The sequence below is a fragment of the Pundamilia nyererei genome, unplaced genomic scaffold (genome assembly GCF_000239375.1).
Source record: "Pundamilia nyererei isolate P.nyererei 1_Seehausen unplaced genomic scaffold, PunNye1.0 scaffold00009, whole genome shotgun sequence".
Lineage (NCBI taxonomy): Eukaryota > Metazoa > Chordata > Actinopteri > Cichliformes > Cichlidae > Pundamilia > Pundamilia nyererei.
The window spans coordinates 325235-352574 of NW_005187410.1; the positions used below are offsets into that span (position 1 = coordinate 325235).

Consider the following 27340-nt stretch of genomic DNA (forward strand, 5'->3'; position numbering starts at 1 on the left):
TGGTGCTGAATAATTGATGATCTGACGACCCCAGCTTTGCTCCGGCATTTACAGTATATCCACAACTTCCTGTCCACATGGCCCACCAGATAGATTAGTATCCAGTTCTTATTTTGCACCTCTTGTTATGCAGACTGACCTAAAGTCAACACTGCTGTTGTTGGGATATAAACTCTATTTAATCCATTTTTGCAAATACTTGAAAATCAAATTTTATCGTGTTTATCTTAATATACTTAAGAGAACCTAAGAGGACAATCAGTTTTGTGTTTCCCTGCTATGCTATTTTTGTCATTGGTTAGAGAAAGTATAGAGTACAGAGGAATTTAATGCCCACAAGCTTTCATATGTGTGTGGGGGATACGATACATTTCTCAGTGCCTGAGCCTGAACAGATTACTACAGATCTGCCAATCCTCTTGTTGCTCTGATGTCCTGCTGGCACCCTGTCTGTTCTCTGCTTCGTGTTTCCCAGATCAAACCAACCATATAAAAGCTGGATTACATGTAAACAGTCACAGTGTATCACACAATATGTTTCTTATATAAAACTGAATGCTCTTTCTTAAGCCAGCTCCTTTGATGATTCTGTAATCTCTGGGGTTTCCCTGGTCTAGAAGTCAAATAATGATTTATAGAGGTCAGAAGTGATGTGCTTTTTTTCTGGCTATGTAGAATCCAGATTTGCCTTAGGCAGGCTATCTACCAGATGACTGCTGATCAGGACAGGATAAAGAGCCTTTTTGACTGCAGTAACTGACCTACATGCACAGTGAAGGGAGTAATGCCTATTATGCAAATTCCTCTGCCATCCTTTCAGGGAAACTGTGCCAACTTTTTAGCCTGGGGCCTCCACTGTTGGAGCAATCCAAGTCCAGTCCATTTTTATCTCACACAGTTACCACAGTGATGATGGCTTTCAGACAAACCCTAATGAGTCACAAACAGTGCCAAATAGATATCAAGTGAGTAACAAATGTGTACTGTCATCAGAGTGCTGTTTGTCTTGTGGCAGATATAAAAAAAGACAGTGAATCCAGCCTGAACCATTTTTTTGGTACTGATCAACATTTTTTTTGCATAAACTATATCAGCGATTTGCTAATAAGTAATTAAATTGCGGGCGATTACAATCAATTGCCAAAGTTTCTATTATGTATTAATTATGTGTGTTCTGAAATATATAGCAGGGTGTGTGTTCTTTCTCTTTTTAAATACTGCTAATGGTTATTTACACCAAAAGTCTTAAATAATTTGTGAGCCCGGTTATAAAAAAGACCTCACAGATGCATCTGACCCATCTACTGTTCCCTGAAGCCTCGTCAGAAAAGGTCTCAGTAGAAGGAAGCTGAGTACTCAAAGAGAAACCATGCATACTCTCTCTCTCTGTGAGAACTGCAAACTCCACACAGAAAGGCTCCAGACTGGGTTCAAACCCTTCTTGCTGTGAGCCGACAGCACTAATCGTCAGACCGCCATGTACCCCATGAACATACAAGGAGGAGAGGCACTGATGGTAGATAGGTTTAAATACCTGGTGTCAACCAATGAAAGGCAAGATTTAACAAGATGGTAGTGAGACCTGTTATGATGCTTAGTTTGGAAATGGTGACACTACAAAAAGACAGGAGGCCAAGGCAAAAGTGCCAGAGCTGAAGAAGTTAAGATTTTCGTTGAGAAGATGGAGAGGATTAGAAATGAGCACGTCAGAGGGAGACCTCAGGTTGAGCACAAAGTTAGAGAGGCAAGGCTGACTTAGACATGTGCAGAGGAGGGAGAGTGGACATATTGGACATATGATGTTGAACATGGAGCTCCCAGGCAGGAGGGCCTTATTAAGAAAAAAAAATTGCTGACAATTTCGAGAATAAAATCAAAAATGTATTTTGAGAAAAAAAAAGTTGAAATACTAGTTTGAGACAAAAGCCAAAGTGTGGAGATTATGGTTGCTGTTTGAAGACAAACTCCCAGGTTGCTATACCTTCTACGAAAAGCCTTGAGTAGAAGGTAGCCTTGAGTTGTTGAAGCAGAAGAACATGCTAGGACTTTGATATAATGAATGGTGTTTTGAAACTTAAATGGTTAAAATCCTTTTTAAATAATCCTCACTCCATTTGGTTTCTTATACCAAGTAAGGTCTTTAACAAACTGGGGGTATCGATTTTCTCCTAAAATGTGACTTTGAAATTACTAAGCTACCTGTTAAACTCTGAATTCCATAAACAGGTCCTTCTGTATTGGAAAATTATATTTAAACATAATTTCACTCTATATAACAGCCCGATTTGGAACAATAGATATATACTGATGAATAGAAAATCTATTTTTATTCAAGATTGGTTCTAGAAAGGTGTTTCGGCAATTGCTCATTTTGTAGATGAGGAGGGACATGCTCTAAGTCTAGGACATCACGATTTTTGGCAAAAATTTAACATCCAATGTTCTAAAAGTAATTTTAATCGGGTTATAAAATCCATTCCATTGTCACTTAAAAACATAGTCGTAAGTGATATAATATATTCTGACATCTCCCCCAAGTTAAGCCAATTATATATAGATGGTATTCAGTTTTGTGATGTTAAATGCAATAATACATTTCTGAGATCTTCATTAAGGAGTCTCTATTCTCCAAATTTGCTTAGACGTAATTACATATTAAAAGATTATACCCTACTTCAACCCTACTTTACTGGAAAAACAACCTAAACCTGATGGTTAAATCTTTGACTTTAGTTAAAAAGAAAAAGGCTGCATTTTTTTGTGTCCTTTTCGGAAGATTTTGATTTAGTGAGTTAGTACTCTGTTAACTTTTATGACCCCGTCTTTGTATCTTCTTTTTCTTTGTACAAAGGTTGAAATTTGTATTTTCTGAATGTATAATATATTGTGCATTTTGTTGTATGTTGATTTTGCTAATTTAAAAAAAAGAAAAAGAAAAAGAAAAGAACATGCTAGGAAATGGGTGCAATGGAGACAAATGATTCACTGTCCCGGCGACCAGGCAGCCCAAGAAGAAAATTGCTATGAATATTAATATTAAACTGAATTCAATTTAAGAGATCTTTTTCCATTTTTCTCACCGCCATATTCATCCATGTGGTGTCGCTGTGGGCGCTGGTATAGGCTTCTGTAGAAGGTCGGAGTTCATTGCGTTCGGAAGTAGCAAGTAGTTGGATTTTCTGTATGCCTCTCAAGTGTATGGCTCACCTTAAATTACAACAGTGTGTTTGTTGTGTTTTGCATTTTCGGTTTTTACAGGGGGGCTAAGTAATTTTGGTAGGTTGTGGCTAGTCTGTTATCTTCTGTGCTAGCTGACGTTAGCATGTTGTTGTCTAAAGCGGTGATGTTTTAGGACCAAACTCGTAAAAACCGTAACGTTAACAAATAATAATCAGTAAACAAATAATAATGCGCAGTTTGCACGTAATAGCGTTAAATTAATCACGTTAACCAGATCGCTGGTTAAGTTAATTTCATAGCTTTCTAGCCTGCCATCCTTCGGGATGAAGCGAAGACTTTAGCGTTAGCTTTCAGCTAATGTTACATTGAGTTTGCTAACGTTTGTGTAACCAGTAAACACCGTTCCCCAGAAATATGTAGCGTAGTCCTCCTGACACTGTTATATTCATTATTATTCCTGCAAACTGTTGTCGTTGTGTCACACTATATGCTCTCTGTTAACTTAACGTTAATGCACAAGAGCTGGTTAGCCGGTTAGCAGTATGAAGTTGTGATGGCGCAAGGGGCTTTATGCTTTAACGTGGCATTTGTTGTGTAATTTTCTAAGACTTGTCACACTGCTGTATAACAAACCAAATGCGAAGGCTAACTATAACGGGTTTTATAATGTTGAGAATCGTTTGGCACGAGGCCTGTGTTTGAGCCGATGTTTAGCGCAGTTTGATTTTTGGTTTTGGAGGACTACTCATAGCACATGCGCAGTTTAGTTTATTACTTTGAGTTATTACTTGAGTTATTATGTTTTATTTGTGTTTTAAGAAAGTTTAATAACTACTAAATCTTTATTTTCTTCCCTCTGCTGCAGCTGCTGTGTCTCTCTGCAGCAATGACCACCATTGTACATGATACCACAGAGGCAGTGTGCCTCTCTGCTGAGTACAACCTGTACCTCAAGCCTATTGCCAAAATGACCATCAGCGTGGCTTTGCCCCAGCTCAAACTGCCAGGCAAAAGCATCTCCAACTGGGAGGTAATGGAGCGGGTGAAGGCCATGGTGGCTCCGGAGCAGTTTTCAGTCTTGCGAATCTCCAAGAGCACAATGGACTTCATCCGCTTTGAAGGTGAAGTGGAAAACAAAACTGTAGTCAAGAGCCTTCTAAGTCGTTTGGATGGGAAGAGCATCAAACTCAGTGGCTTTACTGATGTACTGAAGGTAAGGGTGAACAAATGTAGAGCATTTCAGTACTTATAATTAGTAACTGCATGGTTATTGGAGTCACTGGAGTTTGTTGTTGCTACTTAAATGTTCTGAATGTTTGTAACTCTTTGTCAATACATTGTAATTTGGCAGCTCAAAGAAATTACCTTGAAAATAAACAACTATCCAAAGGCAAGGCAGCTAGTTCTAAGTATTATAACATTATCTACCATAGATTGATTACAGGTTGAATTTAATTGCACTAATAAACCGACAGCAGAGTATATTTATGTCACCCTCTCATCATTAAGGTTCGTGCAGTAGAAAATAAAGTGGACTTCCCGACACGTCACGATTGGGATTCTTTTTTCCGTGATGCCAAGGACATGAATGAGACGCTACCAGGTGAGAGGCCTGACACCATCCACCTAGAAGGGCTTCCTTGCCGCTGGTTCAGTCAGAAGGACAGCCAGTACCCAGATCGGCCCTCAGAAGAAGCCCTCGTTGCAGTTTTCCAGACATTCGGCAAGGTGATTCACATTCATGTTTCTGTGTAGCTAAAAGGAAATTAAGCTTTTAATATTCACATTTTTAGTTTACAATTTAAAAAAAGAAGAAGATATAAGCAGTGCCTAACTAAACAACAAGAAACGAATAAATGTCGAAATAAAAAGTTAAGACATTAGTATTTTTTTGTTTGTTTTTTTTAAGGTACGAAATGTTGACATTCCCATGCTGGACCCATATAGAGAGGAAATGATGGGCAAGAACTTCAGCACATTCAGCTTTGGGGGCCATCTGAATTTTGAAGCGTATGTCCAGTATCAGGAATACTGTGGCTTCACGAAAGCCATGGACACTATGCGCAGCATGAAGCTGATGCTGAAAGGAGATGATGGAAAAGCCGTGGCTTGCAACATCAAGGTACTGCAGACTACAGTAGTGTCAAGCCTCTGCCTACACATATTAAAGCTGATTTTATTTTCTACCTCTTAATTGATCAAACCAATCATTCCAGGACTCTTTTTTTTTAAAATCCATCTCCTAAAATGTTGTTTTCTTAATTATGTTCAGTCACTGCTGGGAGAGAAATTTCTTCGTACAAACTTTAAATGCCAGGGTTTTGAGAGAACTGGAGTTCAACTCATTATTAAGGTGTTCTAATGCAGTGCCCTTTCAAATATGGTTGTATTAACCATGCAGCCTTGGGAGGTTTGTTTGATAAACATGCTGATAAATGAATGATTCTATGTAATATAAAGAACCTCCTTTTCCATTCAGGCTACCAGTGAGTGTAGCTTTTTTTTCTTCTTATGTGAAAATGTTAAATGCACTGTGACAATAGCTTAAAACTTGTAGAGCAGAAAAGATGTTGTATTTGTAGCTGTGTCACTGGAATATTTGTTCATTATTCATTTATTTAAAATCTGTGTTGCCACAGTAATCTGCCATGGATGTAATATTTTTAGCTTTCAAATGAAGAGCTGGAATGACTGTTCCTGACTAAGCATGGTTATAAAATGTTGTAATCATAGTAAACCACTCTGAAATGTGTGAAGCACTTGAATAAGCCCTTAAACTCACCAATGGGTTTATCAATCTGGTATTCTTGGATGATATTTTGTTTTGCTTTAGCCACTATCCCCTCCAAAGTTGGTTAAATTACTGAAATAATAAAAATGTACATACTTTTGTTTTGGGGTTTTTTGTGTGTATAATTTTACCAAAACAAAGACCATTTAGTTTAATAGCTACATTCAGTCAAACCAATGACGTCAACTGAAGTGCTCAGCTGTTTCGATATGAAAAGCTGTTGTGACAATTAACCTTCATATGATGTGCGTCTCTTATCCTCAGGTGACCTTTGACACAAGCAAGCACCTTAGCGATGCTTCTGTGAAGAAGAGAAACCTAGAGAGGATGAAGTTGCAGGAGCTGGAGAGGCAGAGAGAGGAGCAGAAACAACGAGAGAAGGAAGAAGAGGAGCGGCGTAAGGAAGAAGAGAGGTATGATGGAAGCCTACATAGGAACATGGACTAAAATTGGACTATATTGAAAAGTTAAACAGAAAAAATGTTAGAGGGAAAAAAAATAGAAATTCTGTTTAAACAACTTAATATGAGGAATAAAAAAATAAATAAATTGGGGGATAGATTTTCAGTATTTGATGGAGTTGGTGGCTTTTAAATGAACAACTTCATCACCTGGTTTGATAAGAGTTGACAAAAAGTTAACAATAAATATTCACAGAGCATATTGAACCACTTTTTCAGGAAACAGAAGGAATTGGAAGAGGAGGAGAGGGAAAGGAAGAAGGAGGAAAGATTACGGAAGCGAGAGCAGAAGTTGCGAGAGAGGGAGGAGCGCAAGAATCTGAAGAAAGTGAGGCGTCAGCAAGAGGAGGAGCAGAAGAAGCTGCAGATGAAGATTGCCTTGGAAGAGAGGAGACTGCTGTTGGCTCAGCGCAACTTGGAATCGATACGGCTCATTGCTGAGCTGCTGGCCAGGGCTAAGGTATCAATTTACACAATGCAACACTATACGCATCTGAATAAGTACTCTGCAGTCCCTGACAATGGTCCAGCAGAATGTTGCGTTTTATTGTTGAACCCCAATAGCTTAATCAATATTTAAGACTTCTGCAGTGTGCACAGCTCAACTTTAAATGTCTGTCCCCATATGAGTATTCATGTTGGATCTTTAAAATGTAACTATCTTGCTTTTCCATTTTTGTTTCTGAAAGTGATTATAATAGTGGAAGCTTATATTATTAATTGCAGAAGTTTCAAATTGCCATATTTACAAGTAATCCACATGTGACAGAGCCAGCCAGGCTGCTCTCTTTCAGACATTTTTTGCTATTCTTGGCTGTTTGGTAGTAGTGACAGTGATTATCCTTAATATTATCATTTTAGCCAGTGGTCCCCAACCCCCGGGCCACAGACCTGTTGTTTGGTACCGGGCCGCGAGAGTTGAGGCTCGGGTGTGAAATCTATGGATTTCTGGGTTTTTATCATTATGTTTTTAACCGTTTTTATCGTTAACTCTGTTTCCCTGGGTCTTTTCCCCTGTGTTATGAATAAATCTTGTTCTTTCTTTCTTTTTTTTTAGTACCGATACTGGTTTTCTTTTGTTGTATTTATCTGCGACACCTTAAAGGCCGGTCTGTGAAAATATTGTCAGACATAAACTGGTCCGTTGCACAAAAATGGTTGGGGACCACTGATCTTAGGCACACAGCTCTGGCTGTGAGCAGCACCCCTATCTAATGCTTGTGAGGGGCAGCCAATCAGAAAAAAGTTGTGGTATCCTGAAAATACACCGGGTATGCGTGTTTGATGTAATGTCCCCAACCCAGTTTTGTTCTGTCTGTTGTTTGCACAGCTTTGGATCACACCAAGAGTTTTTTTTTAGTTTTTTTTTTTAAGTACTATTACAAGGAACATGGAGTGATGCGTTTGTATGCTGTGGTTTCAATTGGAGTTGCAAACAAAGTCTCAGCATTAAAGAGTGGGTAATATTAAAGCAAGAGGTGCTAAAGCGTCTTGTTTCAGACAGAGGATGAAATGGGAGATTGCACAGAGCACTGGTATAGAATCAGTTAGGGTTGTTTTGAACTGCGAATCACGCAAAGTTTCTCTTGCCTGATAAAAGTTGACTCGACCATGTCAGCATAAAGGAATAATTTTATTTTTTAGGAAAGGTGCTGTTTTTCTTCTTGCATAGATGTGAAATTTATTACTAAGCCCACTACAAGTTCACAGCCACAAATACACATGGCATATAACCCTTCAAAAAAGGGTTTGCTGTTGAGTTTAGGATTTTCACACTTATTAAAGGTACAAGACATCAGAAAAGCATTTGAGGACCTCATATAGGACTTTGATACATTGGGACAGAAAAAGAAAAATACTGATGACTAATGTTTCTAATTTGGATTTCATTTTGACAACCAGAGTACTGCATGTGTTGGGACTTGCACAATACAACTCCTGGGAAAGTGTTACTCCTGTGATACTTCCCCCCCCAACCGACTCCTAAATCATATGCTTTCGTTTATCTTTGTCTTTTGTGTTCTCCTCATCAGGCTTTGAAACAGGAGCAGCAGAAGAAAGAAAGGGCTGAGCGTGAAGAGCAGGAGAGGAAGGAGAAAGCTCGACAGAAGGAGGAATTGGCCCGTCTTCAGCAGTTGGAGGCCTGTCGCCGCAAGCAAGAGGAGGAGCTGCGGAGGGTGGAGGTGGAGAAAGAGCGAGCACTGGAGCTACAGCGGAGAGAGAAGGAGCTCAGGGAGCGACTGCTTTCCAACTTGCTGAAGAAGAACAGCAGCAAGGCTGCAGGCATCCAGGATCAGAGTGGCCCTGAAGTGACTGAGGATATCTGTAATCCAGATGATGTGATACTTGGGGTCCTGAGTGGGGTGAATGGATTGAAGGCAGCTGAAAGCAAAGAAAAGCAGATGTCCAAATCTGGTGCTCACTCCCGAGTTTCAGGGAAGAATAAATTAATGGAAGAAAGGAGAGAAGGGGAGGACAGAAAAAAGGACCGGGAGGGAAGAAGGGAAGAAGTGTTTAGCAGCAAGCGCAGCAGGGAACGAGCACGAGACCATTCCCACAGGGAAAGGAGCTCTCACAGCCGAGGAAGGAGGCAACGGTCGCACAGCAGGAGGAGAAGGAGCTGCAGCCACCGAAGGAGGAGCTACAGTCATCATAGGAGCAGGAGGAGATATAGCCACAGCCACTGCAGCAGGAGCATAAGCTCCAGCAGAGAGAGGAGCTGGAGCAGCACTGAGAGGAGTTCCAGCAGAGGGAGGAGTCACAGGCATAGTCATCGCAGAGGCAGTGGCAGGAGCAGCGATAGAGGCAGGGACCGGAGGAGTCACAGTCATAGTCGACGATACAGGAGACACAGCAACAGCAGGGATAGGAGCCACTCCACACGGCGCTAAACTCATGGATGACAGTTATCATTTTATTCATTTGTACTCACCATTTCTGGACTGACATTTCAAGTTCAGCAAGTTTCAGAGAAGATTAGATACTTTTGGTTCCTCAGTTAGGTGAAGAACGTCCCAACTTTACAGACTGCATATGCAGGTGAACCTTAGTTGTTGCTGTGGATTTTTACCCAAGTTGTTCTCAGATTGATGTTGTTGACAACCTAAATTTTCACTATAATCAGTGTAGCATGTTCACAAAAGTTAGTGATGCAAAATATAAACTTGACCTTTTTTCCCTTTCCTGGAAAATTATTTGTGTGTGAAGTAAAATGTATAAACTGGATTGAAGTACACTAAAACATAAATCTAAAAATTAATTCTAAAAAAGTGAGTTTTAAAGGGGTGATTGGACAAATTTAAGTTAAAGGCTATATCCTGGTCCACAGGTTATTACATCGACAGTCTGTTCTCTCATTAAAACATAAAACAATGACTGTGACGGATCAGTGAGTAACAGAGAGTTCAGACATGATTATTATTATTTTTGTCCAGATTTGTAGTCAGATTTTTAGAAAATAAGACACAGGATCTGATATTAATATACATAAGGTTTGTTTTAACAAGCACTTGCATGTTACAGTAGCTGCCGAACACTGTAAAGGTGACTACCAGCCATAACAAATGGCTGCTGCTCAATTACAGTGGGGGGGGGGAGAGAATTCTCAAATGATGAAACGCATACCTGCTTTAAGACTGTAAGGTACAATGACTGGTTTTGTTATCATTTTTTTGTTGTTGTTAAGTACTGCTTATGTATTGGCTTTGTTGCTGATAATGGTTCAGAGAAAAACACAAACAGCTCTCTGTGACTGTGTCAACTTTGAATAACAGCACATAGTTTTAGTTAAAGAATTACTTTTGTGTACAATTCAAAGAACATTTTTGCTTTTGAAGTTGAATGACGTGATTTGATTTGTTTGAAGGCTTGATGTATTAAACCCAACTCTGCAGGTAGTGTACTTGCTCTTTCACAGTCAGATGTTGATCTAGAGTGCAAGTGATGGATTTGAGGCCTGTCTAGTTTCCTCAACACTTCACAAATCTTTGATAAAGCAGTTTCTTGGATGCATTTGTAAAAGTGTACTATGATGACGTTTCTCTTGCTTTTACAGACCAATTGTAGTGACAGGTAAATTTCTTCAACCTTACTAATTACTGTACAGACTGTTCTTGACATTTACTTGCTCAGAGGATGTCCAAGTTTTGCTGACACTTTGTCATTTGTACTTGTGTCAAAGCCTGTTTGTTCTCCATGTGCTCATGATCCACTAGAGCATGTCTTGTGCACATTGCAAGTTGTTTAAAATAAAAAAAAATTCAAGCTGAGACCTTTTTGTTTGTTTTTTTTTCTTTCCCTAGATAAACCTGCAATTTCCTTACTACAATGAACCTTAAATGGAAGGTTTAAAATCAAGTTTAGGATATTCTGCTACCTTTTTTCCTACTCATCATCAAAATGTAATACTTACATTTACAAAAAAATGTTCAGTCAGCCTGAGGCCTACAAAACATGCGATACTGGTATTATGACATTTGTGGCTGTTTGAGGAACCAATTAGGTTAAGCATGAGGACATGGCTTTAAACACAAACTCAGCCAGGATGGCTCACAGTCTCTGCTCTAATTCATCCCAAAGGTGTTCTTTTGGGTTGAGGTCAGGACTCTGTGCAGGCCAGTCAAGTTCTTCCACACATCCATGTCATTATGGACCTTGCTTTGTGCAGTGGTGCAAAGTCATGTTGAAACAAAATCTGATCTAAGACAAAGTCCATAGCTTTGTCTAAAAACTGGCTGATCAGAGCGCACTTTTTAATATACAAAAGTTAGCTAAACGTGTGCTAAAAATACATCTAGTGTTTTACAAAGCTTAATAACTAAGAGTGCGATACATGAAATCAGACACTGTGTCAGTTGTTGGGATAAGGTTGCCGATTATGGCTCTGACTGCAAATGTGGCCATCACACCCAGATTCAGGAGCAGAGTTGTCATTTCAAGGATCTGTTAGGTGGGTGGGGGCATTTGGCATCTGACAATGGGGACCAGTCATACAAAACAGCAACATCTGAGCACAATCCCGGGTGACTGAAATAATGTTTAGTGGTCGCAGTGGTCATGTCCTTGTCCAGTCACTTCCTATGGCTGTGGCTACAAGCCAGGTGTAGTGGGTGTGATATCCCCTGCTTGTATAACTATCATTTCTTGTGCCGCTGCAATGGTAATGGTTAATCATGTCTCTGTTGGGGAAAACTCCTCCCTGCACTCAGCATCAACAACAGACTGTCTCTCTTTAGTTCTTAACAAGATGGCTGACAAGTTTGGTTCATTTTGCTGCATCTGAAGTCTCGAGGGAACATCTGGAGCAACCTCAGCTGAGACTTTCCAGGCTGATTCCTTAGCATCAAACATAAGTAAGATGTGATAAGTTGGGAAGTGATCACGTTGACCGTTAACTTTGGTCTCAGTAACAGCCAGCAGGATTAAAGCTTTGTATTGATTTTTAACAAGTTATAAAGAACAGGCAGATCTCCCAGCACCACAGGAAAAGGTCACACGTCTGCAGCCTCAACATTCAGCAACTGACTCATCAGCATCCTTGTAGAGTCCAGCACCTCCATCCTCAACAGAAGAATGAGGCAGGAAACCCAGTCATATTTCTACAGGCTCGAATTTTCTCAAAGGTAAGGAGGACAGAAGGCTCAATATTTTCTGCTAATTTTTGTAACCTTGGCTCATGAGCTTTTTGACTGACCTGTGGGAATACTGGCTCTCTTATTTTGTGGAGGGTGTCTTATCTTGGACCTGGTGGTGGTTTACCACCAGATCACAACTTCCTGTGGTTCTGGATCAGCTGAAGTGGTCTCTGGGAAGAGCAAGCCTGTGCTTTCTTCTGTAAGAGCTAAAACTGCTGAATTGCCTTAAAAACAGTTTTTGTCCTAGACTCTTGTTTCAATTTGACCTCCTGCTGTGGCATCAAGGCCCAGATGATCATGGCTAGTTCCTTTAATGTTAGCTAGTTGATATCTTCATCCACTGCGTCTGGTGCCATATTAGAAACAAAAAAAGTAGAAAAATTATAGTTATAAAAAGAGAAAGGTGGCTGATCACTGCACTGCCACCATGTGTGAGTCGTGTAGTAGGTTTTGGAACAGTGGGCTTTATTTCCACCCCCCAAATAAAATACTTTTTCCAAAGTCAAGTATAGTTCTAGACCCTTAAAAGCGGTCAACTAAACTCAAGCTCTAATGAAGCACCAGGATACAAAATAACAAACAAACCAAGTATTGATCATTTTGGTACTGGCCAATTTGGGCAATCAAGTGGAACAAACACTGAAAACATATCCAATAACAAAGAAACAAAAACAAAAGCTTTTTAAATAGTTATTTATGTAAAAATCGCCATATTCAAAATAACTAATTCAGAAAGCAAAGAAAATCAACAACGTATTTAAGTTAAATACTCCTCTCCCCATGATGTAGCAACACTTGGTATGTCCCAATTAGCGCTTCTTGTATGTAATAGTGCTCCAGTGGCGGGTAGAAGATTGTTTAGTACCAGCAGACCTCAGAACCCAAGCGGACCCTGGCACAGCTCTGGTAAAACAAGAGAAAACCCTTTGTCTGATGTAGTTTAACGTTGTTGAGCATAAAGTTAACCAAATGTGTGCACAACAGATAGAAAGTGCATTACATTAAATACAAAAAAATGGTACAAAACCTTACGTGTGCTGAATATGTTTGTAAGTGTAGTTTGTATCAGAAACTAAGGAGGCTCAGTTATGTTGTATTAAGTCTTGGTTGCTGGCTTTATATTTGTGTGACTGCAAGTATGACCATCACGGATTGAATGATTAATGAAATTACAATGAATGTGTGCTTCTAAGAAATATATGGTGACATAGTATCACTTGAGTGCTAATGCATGAAATGTAAGCAGCACACTTTGCTCTTATGTCCTGTCAAAGAGCTGGCTATCCCACACTATTGGATTTGGGGTGATGAAATCTTTGTAGAAACTGGGTCTGGTATGAGAATGCAGTGGCTGAACAAGAATGAACAAGGCAGCAGTATTTTCAGAGTTGTTTCTTTGTCTGACACACTGAGCCCATGCTCTAATCTAGGTTATCTGGCTGTAATCAGCTTAGCCCACTGCAACACTCGTTGCTGCTACTGGGTGGGCACGCTGTGTAGTTTTAGTCTGCCTCTTTTCTTACTGCCATTCATGCAAACCTCTTGCAGGTGTAACAACTGAGAAGGCACGTTTCTCTCTTGTCTGGAAGATCGATCTGTGGCAATGGCTGACGGTGGGAAAATGGTTCCAACTAAGGTGTCGCCTACTGCAGACGTGTACCCTAAAAGAATAATGGAGTATATCGAAGGCTTCCTGATCTCCAAGGTAACACATGTACATCGTATATGTATACAGGTCAAATGCAGACATGTGGTGGATTGTAAACTTGACATTTCAGTGGTGCATTAACTAATTGGTTAATTATGTAACACAAATTCCAACATAATAATCAGTACATCTATTAAACTATATAGGTCTTGATATCGAAAACCATCGTATACAGTGCAAAGATGCTGCATGCTGAAGCTTGTTGACTGGCAAATTACAGTATTTAAGAAACAAAATTAAAGGGTTCTGAAAGGAAAGTCCTTTTACTTCAAACACTTGTTTGAATAATTGGACCAAAAGATGCTGGAAATAATGTGAGCCAGAATGTCAGCAAAATTAATAACTTATGTTTGGTATGTTACTTCAAAACAGCAGGCATGTGCCTTTATTTCCCCTTCACCAGTAGTCTCTGATATGTTATGTAGTTCGTGCAGGACTTGGCAGCTCTGAGAGGAACTGGCCAAAAGTACTTTTGTCTATATTAATCTGTGTAGATGAACCCAATCTTCCCAATAGAAGTTCATTAATAACATTCTTTAGAAGTCAATTTATTCTATTATCTTGCCTCACCATTTATCTCTATTCTCTCTGCTCACTGACCTAGACATTGTTCACATCCTGCGAGCTGGGTGTGTTTGAGCTGTTATTGGGTTCAGAGCGCTCCCTGTCTGCAGCAGAGATCAGTCAGGCTGTGGGTGCGAGTCTGGATGGCACAGAGAGGCTGCTGGCTGCCTGCACTGGCATGCAGCTCCTCAATAGACACCAAGACGATGGGAAAGGTCAGCCGACACACATCAGTAATACAACTTAAGCGAGCCATGTAGCAGTTCTCATTGCTAATTGTCACTTAAGGTTGAACTAGTTTTAAATATGAATGTGGAAGAAAATTGGAATTTACAAGCCCACAATTTAACACTTGTGATCGATTATTGTAATTTATCTGTCTGGAGATTCACTTCCTCCCTGCGCACCTCCCCTTCTTCACATATCATGTCATCTCAAATATGAAGTAAAAGGGTTGCATGCATGCATGCATTCATTCAGTAATTTACTCCACCCCTTCTCCCACCTGTGTCAGTGTCTTACAGTAACACTGAGCAGGCCAGGCTCTTTCTCACGCGCTCCAGTCCTCTGTCCCTCTACCAGTCCATCCATTACCATTCCAAAACAATCTACCTCTGCTGGCACTATCTGACTGATGCCGTCAGGTCAGTACACTGAACATCACCACATCACAAGCTTAGAAATGTATCCAGTGTCCAGGTTGAGAACTGCCATCCAATTTTATCAAAATGTTTTTTAATGATCAAACAAATTTTCTAATTTGATTTTTCTCAATACTTGACAGACCACTTGTCAAGCACTTAGTGATATTTGTTGCTTATTAGATCATTACCTTTTTAGTCTTACAGCAGTAAGCTCTTCAGTTTCTATTAAACTGCCTATTTTATGTAAAAGATTTAATCTATGCTTTATATAGTGTTAGAAAATTGAACAATGCCCGGCACACTAAAGTACTTCTATAAACATTTAACTTTGACACATGCTTGGAGTTTAAGATTTAGTTTGAGAATAAAAGCATACCAAAGTGAGTTAGCAATGAGCTGTGAGAATGTAAGTTTTGACCTGTAGCTTAAGATTGTGGGCTGGATTTCCTGTGGGGTGTTTTTTTTTTTTTTTTTTTTTTTTTTTTTTAAAACATAATCCTAAAATTGATTTGATTCTCATATCCGGTGGTGGGCTGCCAGCATATTTCAGGCAGTGTGACTGAATGAACTGTTGCTGTAGTTCATCTAAAATGGTGAAAAACCATTCACTGAAGATGCCAAAGGACAAAGACACTGATCAAAATGACTAATTTGATCTTGCAGGAGCTGAACGAAGCATGTGCCACTTACCAAATTGGGATATGATCTTATGAACTGACTGTGAAATGCTCACGTATCATAGAGTTGAATATGATTAGTAAAGTCTCATGTAACCAGATAATTGCATGTTATGGTTGTCATATAAAGTAATTCTTTCTTTGCCTTATCCCAGAGAGGGAAGAACCCAGTATGAAAAGGCTTTTGGAGTAAGCTCTGGAGACCTGTTTGAAGCAATCTACAGGTGAGAAGCTCCCTTTGTGGTAAACAGACAAAATGCACTCTTTACCACATTTGCATTCCATCCATGTCTCTCCATCTTGAGCCTGTCTGTCAGTTTTTTGTTTTCTTTTTTCTCTTTACAAAAACTATCTGGAATTCATTTGAAGGCAGGTATTGTGTGAGACAGAGGGGGTGTGGACAGGCAGTGATGTGAGGAAGCTTGGGGCAAAGAGAATGCAACCGCCATTGTCCTTTAGGACTCGTGTGTTTATAGTATCTGGTGCCCACAGTTTTAACGCTTCACCAATCTGCGGTGTTCAGGGGTCACATGCAATAAAAATTCACACTTTGTTTGCTAATAGGTTTTGAGCGGTCTCCCTGAGGCCGTGCACTGTAAATCACTGCCAGAAACAAATGGCAATAAATAAAAATATAAATAAAACATCCTTATGGCATGATTTGCAAAACTGTGACAGTTTATTTTCCATAGGACTGAAAAGCACCAAAGTAAAGAGGTCTTTAGTGTAGTGAACCTGGGCACACATTAAGCAGATATCATAAAGCTAAATTTTCTTTGTACTTGCAGTTTTTAGCGTTTTGTACTCTGAAACTGCAGCTGATATAACTGAATAAACCTCATTAACAAGGATGCATGCAAAAACCATGAAGCATATGCGAGTAAAACAATACACCTTTGTGCTGATGACTCTGCAGTTGAATGTTAATTGACTGTAAATGAAAAGGCCCTACATGAGAGACTTTCTGCACCTGCACACAGTTTAATGTGGAGAAGCAGTTGTTTGTCCCAGCTGATTCCCCCTGTGAATACTGTGGGTAAATTGGTAAGGGGGAAAACAACCACTGAAATCAGTGCATTCTTGGAGTGCTGCAGCAGGGAGCAGGATGATTCAAAACTGGCTGGATGAGTCACTCCTGTTTACTCACAGCCATTTAACCAGTCATGTACTGCACCTGAATAATTTACAGCAAAGTCTCATCTAGAGCTCGCGTTCTTATACTTGAGAAAGCAGATGATTTGGAGCGAACAGGGGGTCTGGCTTTGGCTATCTGTGATACACATGCCCTTTAACAGTAAAACACTTTACTCTGAAGATGAGTTTTATTTGACTAGGAGGGTTTCAGAATCAAATTTCTTGTCTATTTGAGGATTGCATATAAAAGGAAACTATCACTGGCTGAATTTGTGCTTCTGCATGAAATTGACAGGAAATACAGATGTTGAAGCACTGAGCAAAACTGATTTCTCTAACTTGGTTATTTGAGTCCTTAATAAGATTGAGATTGTCACAAAATCATGGATTACTTGTAATGCTCTCACTGACTTGGGTTGGTTGTGGCTCCAAACATGAATGTTACCAGCAGGAAAGTTGTGCTGGTGAACAAACTATGAAGCATAATTCATAAAGCATAAGGCATCAGTTTGCCTTTTGAACTTTAATTTTGCTGCCATGATAAATGCCACTACAGTAGATCTGCAAATTGAAAATATGGGCCCCATCAGTATATTGTCTGGGCTCTAAAATGCAGACTAGCTTGCTGGAGTCCTGTGTGGAATCTGCATGTGCTGTCTGGGGATTCTGGCTTCCTCCCAGAGTCCAAAGATATGCATGCTGGAGTAACCAGTTCTGAACCTGTGTGATTGTACTTTATACTGGCTCCAGTATAATGGAACATGGCTCGCATGTCTCCCATCAGCTGTCAGTGCAGGAATACACTGCAATAGTTTGTCAGAAAACATGACAACACTTGGTGAATCATATTTTAAACATTGCTGCTCAAACTATTCTATTGCAGCCAGGATGGCAGAGGCTGGAGCAACAGAAAGCCATTAGCTAGGTCTCCAGCAAGTGCAGAGATGATGGAGACTGGGGGATGCTGAATAATATAAGACACGTCATGCAGTTCTAATATCATGATGTGGACGAGGACAGAAAACCAGGCTAAGCACATTTTACTCAATAGAACTAGAGATGGGATGAGAGTTCAAGTAAATGTATTCCTCATGAAGGAAAACGACTGAAGATTGTCGTTGGGGGCATTCATCATTCTATACCCCAAATGTTTTCAAATTGAAGATGACAGTCTGCTGTTTGACCTCAGTCATTTCATCCTTTCCCATCCAGTGCAGTCAGTGTCTGAAGCAACAATGATTCACTTTCAAAGTTACTCTTGAGGTCACTGTGTCGTCTGAAGCTGGTTTGTGCGTCAGATGGAAGTGGCTTTTGCTACCCTGAAGTTTGGATAAATTCTGTTACAAACTGGAGGCTGTTTGTATGCACAGTGCCCCCATGGCAGGGTGGAGTGCTGGTTGATGAGGTGGAGACTCCTCAGAGCAGCAGCAGCAGTCACCACAGGCTCTTCTGTTCTGCCTCACCCTGTCTCGCACGCACACAACATGGTGTCCCCACAGGGCAAGACTTTGTACAAGAGGCTGTGTGTGTGTGTGTGGCAGCAAGAAGCCTCCTTTAGGTGATCGCTTGCAGAAAATGAAGCTTTTCCTACAATGCATTGAGACGACGAAAGTATTACCAATGTTTCTCGTGTGTGTGTGTGTGTGTGTGTGTGTGTGTGTGTAGGTCTGATGAGGAAATGGTGAAATTTATGCAGTTAATGCACTCCATCTGGAACATCTGTGGTAAGGATGTGGTCACAGCCTTTGACCTTTCCCCCTTCAAAGTCATCTGCGACCTTGGAGGTAAGTTTTCATCAGATTTCCATAAGTCCGTCCAAGTTTGTCTTAACTGAGCAGCTGCTAGGTCAGCCGCACATTTGCAGTGTACGCATCTTTGATCTCCCCACACCTTCTGAGTCAAGGACTTCATTTACCTTTTAGTAACCATGTCTTGGATCTGATAGGATCTGGAAGAAAAAACCTGCGGGAACAACAAAGATGTTTAAACAGATTCATTCCTTAAAAATATTAGGTCAGCTTGAATTCGAGGCAACCCGATCTCAGTTTGTATTAAACATTATTTATTTATTTATTGGAATAATTTCAGCAGCTGAAAGACTTGGAATGAGTTAATTGGCAACAGCTCGTTAAGATTGAAAAACTGGCCACCTTCTGTGAAACTCAGCTAGGATGCTCCTTTATACTCTGTTTGCAAAGAATTACATTTGCAAACTGGAAAAATCTCAGACTATTCCTCAATGTCAAGACTTTGAACATCTACAGTATAACAGAACCAGCATCTGGGTTAATCTCCTCACAGGCCAAAACTTGGTATTTGTTAGCTGCGATGATGGTTTAAGTTCTTGGAGCCTGATTTGGCTTATTTGCTGGCATTTTCTGAGTCATACTTGTTAAAATCTGTAATTCTCCTTGGAAAAATATGAATGAAAGAGAAACCATCTGGCTTATCAGCACTCTTTTCAAATGCCTTCATCTGTGATGATATGAGGGTGGATTAGTATCTGTACTATTGGTAACTTCCAAATCTGGAAAATGAGAATCTGTGCTGAAAAGCAGATGTGCTCCTTAAGAGGTCTTTCAGGGAAGGCCTTCTACATTTCAGTAAGATGATGCCTGACCACATTTTCCATCTATTACAACATCAGCGCAGTGGAGTCCAGGTGCTGCAGTGCAGTGCATACCAAAACACTTGACTCATTAAACAAAATGCAGATTTCCAGGGTTAGGCAGCTAGAATCTCATTCCAGACAAGACTGGAACAACAAATATTTTTACACTTTACACACAATCTAACATTTTGGTGGATTGTATTTAACTCGATTCTACAGGTATGGAGACGCATGACAAATGTATATCCTATTACCCCTATCACAAGAAGTTCCCCACAAACTAGAATTGGGCATAAGCCAGTAAATACAATTGTAACAACTGTTGAACTGAACAGCTTGTGTGCCTTTTTAAAAAAAAAAATGTGAATGTGAAACTAGACGCTGCTCACAGCAGTCACCTGTCTTTGGATACTTGAAAGGAAGCTTTCTTCACTGTTCTGCGTGTACTGCTTTAAGTCAGATTTATTCATAGCGTCTTTTGAATAGCAGGTTTCTTACAAAATGCTTTACAAGGGGAACAAATGGCACAATGAATAAACTTTGAGGGAGAGAAATACTGAACAAACACAATAAGAACAGAGCTTGTAAAGCTATGCAGGAAAGCCAACCAACAATGGAACAGATCAAAAAGAAGCATAGAGGAACAAATAAAAGGGTAGTCACAGGAGTTTTCTTCGATCCTAAAAATACTATGAATAAAAGCTGGAAAAGGCTTTTGTCTGAGATATTGAGTCTGTTGCCATCATGTGAATCAAGCTGAGCTAGGAGGTCAGTGTATTCTCAGCTCTGTACTTCAGTACTGGGTGATATTACAATGCACCAATTGAATTCAGGTGGCTCTGCCCACTGACAATGTGGTGCTTGCATTAAAATGTTGATGCTTATCCCTGAAAGTCCAGTATTCATGTTTAAGAGAATCTGCGCTGTACAAACTGGGTGAACTACTAAACAGACACTGAACGCATACTGACCTTTAGTTCACTGAGAACAGATGCAGCATCTACTTTGACTATCGCTGTACCACAGGTGGCTGCATTGTAGCACCACTACTGACCACATAGGGGTGCTGTGAAGCCAATAAAAGAACAACTTCTCCCACATGGAACCCTACATGTGTACAGTGTTTTACCCACCCCTCTGTGGCTTTCTCAGCATGGGCTTGTATGTTCATGCTTATGCATGATGCTGCATCCCTGAAAAGTGTGTGCTTGGGGAAATAGTAGGAGCCTCAAGGGCACGACTGCAGCATCCCATCTAGACAGTCTCACACAGCATCTGTTGTGTCTGTGCACACCTGCTGCTCAGGAGCTCTTTCTGTCCAGCACTCTGTCAACTAGTTGATTTGGTTTGGATTACAAACCACTGTGTGCACATCTCTGGAAAGAGCCTTCCCTGGGTTTATTTACATTTATTTTAATGTGACATTTAATGGCAATTTAAAAGGCATGTTTTTGTTTAAAATGGATAATCAACTTAAAGGTTACAACCACTGTTAAACCTCTAAAATGTAAACTGCCATCTAGGCAAGACATCTCTCTATATATCCCCCCCCAAGGGAATCTCTCTAATGAGAGACTTGCAGAATAAGGTTTTAAGAAACACTATTATAAACAGTAATGAAAATTATGACAAAACTAGGAAAGGAACAAAAACAAGCCCACCATAGCTTGTAAGTGTTTGCAGTTTACAGCTGTTGAAATGTCTGCTTCTAGGCTATGGCACTAATGTATGAAACATATCAGGAGGTAGTCACAGCAAAAAAGAAAGCAAGTTATATTTTCATCTTTATATGTGGCCAAGTTAACTACTGAATCAAATTCATTGGGCTGACAAATTAGCCCAATTGTGGGAATTGGTTTGCATGTATACATTTGGGCATTTGTGCTGATCTGAAACTGGTTTGGTAGTGCTGGCTCTGATTGTAGACAGGACATTCAAAAGTAGCCAAATCTTTGTGGGGAAAACATCATTTTCTACTCTGCTGTGGGGATATGAATGTTAAGTCACATGTCTTCACTATAACAGACATGTGAGCTGTGTCCCAAACCCTGACAACATTCAAAGTGAATGAGGTTCATTTGGTCTATTAGACGTAACTAAATTTGACTCCTAGGTAAACGCCTACCAATAAACTAATTGTTTCCTTTTGATCAATGGTAACTGCATAACAAGCCAACTGAAACCTTTAAAGCTACTTTCATGTTAATCAATTTGTTTCTCTGCAAACGCATTTTAAGACATCAGAATATGGACAGGGTGTTTTAATGTTAGACTGCAAACAAAATCTCAAAGTATTAAGGAAATGCCACTTAAAGCAGCAGTGTCATTCTGATGACTTTCCTGAAATTAAATTGGTTCATCCATAAATTTGAGGCAACTCCAAATGACAGGCGGTCAAATATTTACATCTTAAGGCCAATATATCCTCACCTCCAACCCCTAGCATGGCTCCACTTCAATCTGCACACTCGTCAATATGCATCTCTCTGGGGTGTATTAGGCCTTCCCCTAAGGAAAGCCTCTTCAGCTCCATTCCCCAGCTTGAAAAAGACCTTCTGGTTTATAAAGGAAAAATGTAATTATGCTGAAGCTTGTTCTGAAAGTTGCTCCAGAGCAACAGAGGCATTACTTGACTGTTCACAGGCTGAGCAGTACTCCCCATTGTGAGGTATGTGCAAAATAAAGTTGCCCCTTCTGTGACTGCATTGGATGCAGATGTAGTCAACAATATCCAGCTGACACAATACTGCTGGGGTGCAAACCAGAATGAGTTTGGATTTAAACTGTCCAATGAACAAAACTCCATGAGAATAAAATCCTAATTCTTTATGATTTTTATTTAAATGACCATGTGGATAAAAATTCGGGAAACTTGCACTCATGACATTGACTAGTTTAAAATGCAGCAATAACTGTTGCATTGCTATAATCTGAAACCGTCATCAAAGGATTTCATTAACAAACTGAGACAGTCGGGTCAGCTGGGGAGGACTCCAACAGCATATTGTGTTTGGGTTTTGCTTCCCCTTGTTGCTCTTTGATTTTTCTCCTCTACTGACCCCTGTTTGATGTGAGCCAAATATGGGATTAGGTGGGTGTTTGTAGGGGCTATAGAAAGCTGTGTAAGAATACAATATAGCAGCAACAACTCACACTAGGAGGAAGGCTCTACAGGGCTAGATGGTTTGGCAAATATGCCCACAAACACCAGCCGGAGTCTGATTGCCTTTGTAGGTTTGTGTAAAGTGAAATCCTTTGATCCTGTATTCTACCTCACTGTCTCACTCGGTCTCATTCATACATTCTCTAACTTTCTCTTGTCCAATCAATCTTTCCATATCGGTCACTCTGAATTTTTAAATTCAGTTTGCTTTATGAGGCATAATTGATGGTAATGATGCTGCCAAAGCCTGAAGTTGAAGGATTCATATTTTCACATTTAGTCATTGTTTCCACCCATGTGCACGTTTGTTCATTTCCTCAATTCAAAGCCTCTTCCCATCTCATAAAGTCTGATTTTCAGTCAAGGTTCTCAGAGGAACACTAATGGCTTCTTTTGAACTCCTAAATGCTAATTTCATGTTAAAATGCACACCGAGGATGCCTGCATGCTCATGTTTAGCTGGTCTAAAAATTTGCTTGCTCACCATATCCTCACTGGTGGAAGGGTTTGACCTACTAATGGCACTAAAGGAAAAGTTGGACCGTCACCAAAGTGGAAAACAAAGTAATCCTCTATGCACTTGAAACATTTGTTTATCCAGTCTAAAGAGACTTCAATGATGAAATGAACTGCTGTGGAATTTGTGCACTGACTGTTGCTTGAGAGAACAGGCAGCTTTCATAGCTAAAAATGATTTCAAATGCATTCCAGCATAAAGGTTGATATTCAGAAGTCTAATCAGACTAAAACTGATTAGTCAAATCAAGTAATTTGTTCTGCTCTGCTTTATTGGCATGAATGTTAGCTGAACCATATTCCCAAAGCCACCGCATACAAATCATGCAAATAACCAGATTCTACCTGAAAGCATCTGTTCTGCTTGTATGACTGCACTTTTGAGTGATGCAGTCCTTTTAATGAAGACTGCATTCATTGTGCTGCAACTAACGGTAATTCTCCCCCTCCAGGCTGCAGTGGGGCATTAGCCAAGCACTGCACGTCAGCCTACCCAGAATGCACTGTGACAATCTTTGACCTTCCCAAGGTGGTGCACATGTCCAAGGAACACTTTATCAAGGAGGATGACCAGAGGATAAGCTTTCATGAAGGTAACACCATTATTACTTGGCAAAACCCCTGATGGATGCAGGAATAAGTCTCAATATAACATGCGTTTCTGTTATGTTTTTCTTTCCCTTTTCTTCTCAATAGACTGGTGTCTATAACATAATTCACATGTTATTGACAAGCAGTCTACATTTGGATATACTCTGAGCTCTTGTGTTTACATGTGGTTTTAAAAGGACTCATTATCTCAGTTCTGCTGCATTTTGATAATATCTAAATATGCAAATTACATAAACAGAGCAAGGGGTTGTCAACAAAACTGGCTGATACTAAGGTTATGGAAATTAAAGACAGGAGCTATGTGACCATCCCAATGAAATGGCAATGAGGGTTTTGTGTAGCTAAAACTTTTTCTTCAGTTCTTACCCAAAAGACATCAGTGAACTATTTCATTTTTCTAGTTGACATGTTTCCTTGTTCACAAAACATGGATTCTAATTTGAATATTTTTTCATGATTCTGTTTGAGTGACTTTTGCGAAAACGAATTCTCCAGCTTTTTTCGAAAATAGTTGAAGGTAAACAAAAGCAGACATTTGGTCATTTTTCAGCAAGTTGACTTCACCTGCATAATATCCAGCTCGGTATCCATGTCGGCCAACTCTAAATATACACTCACTGGCTACTTTGTTGGGTACACATGGGAGGCTGTGGTGTTTCAGTGATGCTTAGTTGGTACTAAAGGCCCCAAAGGGTGTCAAGCAAATATCTCATACACATGACATCAGTCTGAACCACTGATCCAAAGCAGGATTCAATTTTATTTATACAGCGCCAAATCACAACAAGTCACCTCAAGGTGCTTTATATTATAAGGTAGACTCTACAATAATGCAGAGGCTCACCCCCCCCCCCCCCCCCAAATCATATGACCCCTATGAGCAAGCACTTTGGTGACGGTGAGAAGGGAAAACTCCCTTTTAACAGGAAGAAACCTCTGGCAGAACCAGGCTCAGGGAGGGGCCGATGCCTGCGGCGAAGCGTTGGGGGGGAGAGAGAGAAGGAAGACAGGATAATAGATATGCTGTGGAAGAGAGCCAGCGATTAATAACAAGTGTGATTCAGTGCAGAGGTCTTGAATCATAGGATGGGTTCATGCTTTCATGTTTACAAAGTTCTGTGCCTACCCTTCACAGTAGATCAGCACTTTTGGAATGCTCAAACCAGCCTGTTTGACACAAATGGCTGCTGCATTCCAATCCTTTCTCCAACATTTCTGATGTTTGAACTTCAGCAGGGACAATGTCTAATTGGATAAGATTGGATTAAGTTGTGATTGGCTGTCTAGAGATTTAACAAATAGCTGAACAGGTGTACCTAACAAATGCCCAGTAAGTCTGAACCATATTGGCCTGTAATGCCTGTCATTACTGCAAAATGTCTTAAAATCACTGATCTCAAAACAAGCAGAATGAGAATTTTGATGTCATCAAATGAGTCTGTCATTCTCCCAGAGTTGGTGTGGCATGCTGGAAAACATTGGGTAGAATACTTTTCTTTTTTTTTTTTACTTCCTGCTTCCTTTTTTAATGTATATTGTTACCTTCAGCACAGCAGCTATTGTAAGGCAGAGCGCAGGTTTGCAGCAGATGGCAATCTTAAACCCAGACACAAAACTGCTTCTTGGTGTTTTCCTAGCCATCATGGTGTTGAGCACAATGGAAGCTGTGACATGGCCTTTTTAGGAGTGTTGGCCTCAGTGTGCTTTATTTCATAACTTGCAAATATGCCGACACTCTTACAATGGGCATAGAAAAATTGTTACTGCTTGCACACTGATATTACAGAAACGGTGCTGTGTTGGCAGGAAAATAATTTTTCCCTGATAACTATCAGCACAAGACAGCAGCTGGAGATATGCTCTAGTAATTTTTAGGTTGCATGCATTTTATAACGGACATAATCCTGTAGTAGTAGTAATTAGGTTTGAGAATGTAAACCACTAAACGAATCATGTCTTACTACTTGAAGGCTTGTCAACAGAATTATTAATTACATGGAATAATTAAATCAAAGGGAAGCACTCGGCCTAGTTTGAGTCACTAACTTGACATACTCGTTCACCAACACGTATCAAATGTACACTTTTAATCATGGCCGCTCTGTTTACATTTCTGCTGCATGTCTAGATGCATATGGCTCACGTGTTCCACTTTAGCATTGACTTATAGGGTTAAATTCAGAGCCTAGAACTCCCATTCATATAATCTATTCATCAGAACTGGATGACTGAAATGCAGCTGTGTCTTAGGAATTCAATGGAGGGAGTTTTAAAATGTTCATATGGATGGATGTGTTTTTTCTTTCTTTCTCAGGGGACTTCTTCAAAGACTCTCTACCAGAAGCTGAACTCTATATTCTGGCAAGAATCCTCCATGACTGGACAGACGAACGCTGCGTAGAGCTACTCCAGAGAATCTATAAAGCCTGCAAACCAGGTCTGAGCATATCTGTGTGAAAGGGATGAGTGCCTTTTTTTTTTTTTTTTTTTTTTTCTCATCTGCTTGAAATGAGAGAGCAGATTGTATCCCACAATGCAGCTGATCCCAGAGAAATCTGTCCTTCTGACTTTGATCAAAGTCAGACACAAAGCAGCCGACTCTATCACAGAACAGAGAGGGCAGCAAAAGAAAAATGAGAAAGTCGGGATGGTGAATAGTGTCACAGTGCCAGCTTACAGAAGGAAGTGGGGTTTAAAAGCAGACCTGGGCTCAGATTTGGCTTATGCCAGTCATTAACCATAATCATCATCTGAAAGGTGGCCTGATGTAGCAACACCTAGTAGGGATCATCACATTGGATCGATTGGTTTAACGTGTGTGGTTATTTTGTTTTTTGGTTTTGCAAACCTGTCTCCAAGCTTTGCCAGGACACTTTATTTAAAGGGGGAAAAGAACTGAAGCAGGTATTTTTATCCCTGCTATAGGAGGTGCTGTGCTGGTGGTGGAGGCGCTGCTCAGTGAGGATGGTTCTGGCCCGCTTACAGCTCAGCTTTACTCCCTGAACATGCTGGTGCAGACGGAGGGCAGAGAGAGGACAGATGTTCAGTATGCTGCCCTGTTGACTGCTGCCGGATTCACCAACATCCGGCACTGCCTCACTGGGAAGATCTATGATGCGGTGCTGGGACACAAAAAGGCATAAGATGAAGAAAAATGGATGCTGTACCAGGAGTGAAGCCTCACATCGCCTGTGGGGGGAAATCACATCCCTTTCCTGTGTTTTCACTTTTCCCATGAAATTTCAAAATGAATAAATTTTTCAGCATGACTACAGCGTCGCATTTCTGATTGCATAATCAAAGGTTTGACTCTAGATATTTAAACTAATGTCCTTGTTTTGGACATTAATCTGTATGACAGGAAATTTCATCAAGTTTCTTAGAAAGAACAAAAGGTGCCCTGCATGCTACTAGTAAGGACCATAAAGAAGCTGAAAAGGTCTCAGAAACAAAGCTAAGGCTTGTCTCCAAATTGGAAACTTTATCTCCAGACTGTTTAATCTGAATAGTCTCATTTTAAATCCTGTCTCTATTCGGCGCTCCCAGTGAAAATCTTAAGATCTTCAGCTCTGCCTCCCTTTTGTCACTCCCTCCAAACCACACATCATAGCAGGGGTGTCTATCATCTTGCAAACCTTCCCTTTCA

The 27340-nt window shown here is 40.2% G+C and overlaps 2 protein-coding genes across 3 annotated transcripts; both read left to right on the forward strand.

Moving 5' to 3' along the window:
* The first annotated feature begins 3151 nt into the window (after positions 1 to 3151).
* On the forward strand, positions 3152 to 10700 carry akap17a (A kinase (PRKA) anchor protein 17A). Its single transcript, XM_005723259.2, has 7 exons — positions 3152 to 3276; positions 4046 to 4393; positions 4690 to 4908; positions 5090 to 5302; positions 6236 to 6384; positions 6652 to 6892; positions 8466 to 10700. The coding sequence occupies exons 2-7, from the start codon at positions 4067 to 4069 to the stop codon at positions 9321 to 9323; spliced, it is 2007 nt and encodes a 668-aa protein (XP_005723316.1). The 5' UTR covers positions 3152 to 3276; positions 4046 to 4066; the 3' UTR covers positions 9324 to 10700.
* Positions 10701 to 12891: 2191 nt separating this feature from the next.
* On the forward strand, positions 12892 to 26979 carry asmt (acetylserotonin O-methyltransferase). Of its 2 annotated transcripts, none has more exons than XM_005723261.1 (9): positions 12892 to 12971; positions 13655 to 13770; positions 14378 to 14552; positions 14852 to 14981; positions 15814 to 15882; positions 18458 to 18576; positions 23535 to 23675; positions 26009 to 26131; positions 26620 to 26979. In XM_005723261.1, the coding sequence occupies exons 2-9, from the start codon at positions 13669 to 13671 to the stop codon at positions 26835 to 26837; spliced, it is 1077 nt and encodes a 358-aa protein (XP_005723318.1). In that variant the 5' UTR covers positions 12892 to 12971; positions 13655 to 13668; the 3' UTR covers positions 26838 to 26979. The 2 variants fall into 2 exon arrangements, with proteins under 2 accessions (XP_005723318.1, XP_005723317.1); XM_005723260.1 differs by having other exon boundaries at positions 12895 to 12971; positions 13614 to 13770.
* The last annotated feature ends 361 nt before the right edge of the window (positions 26980 to 27340 follow it).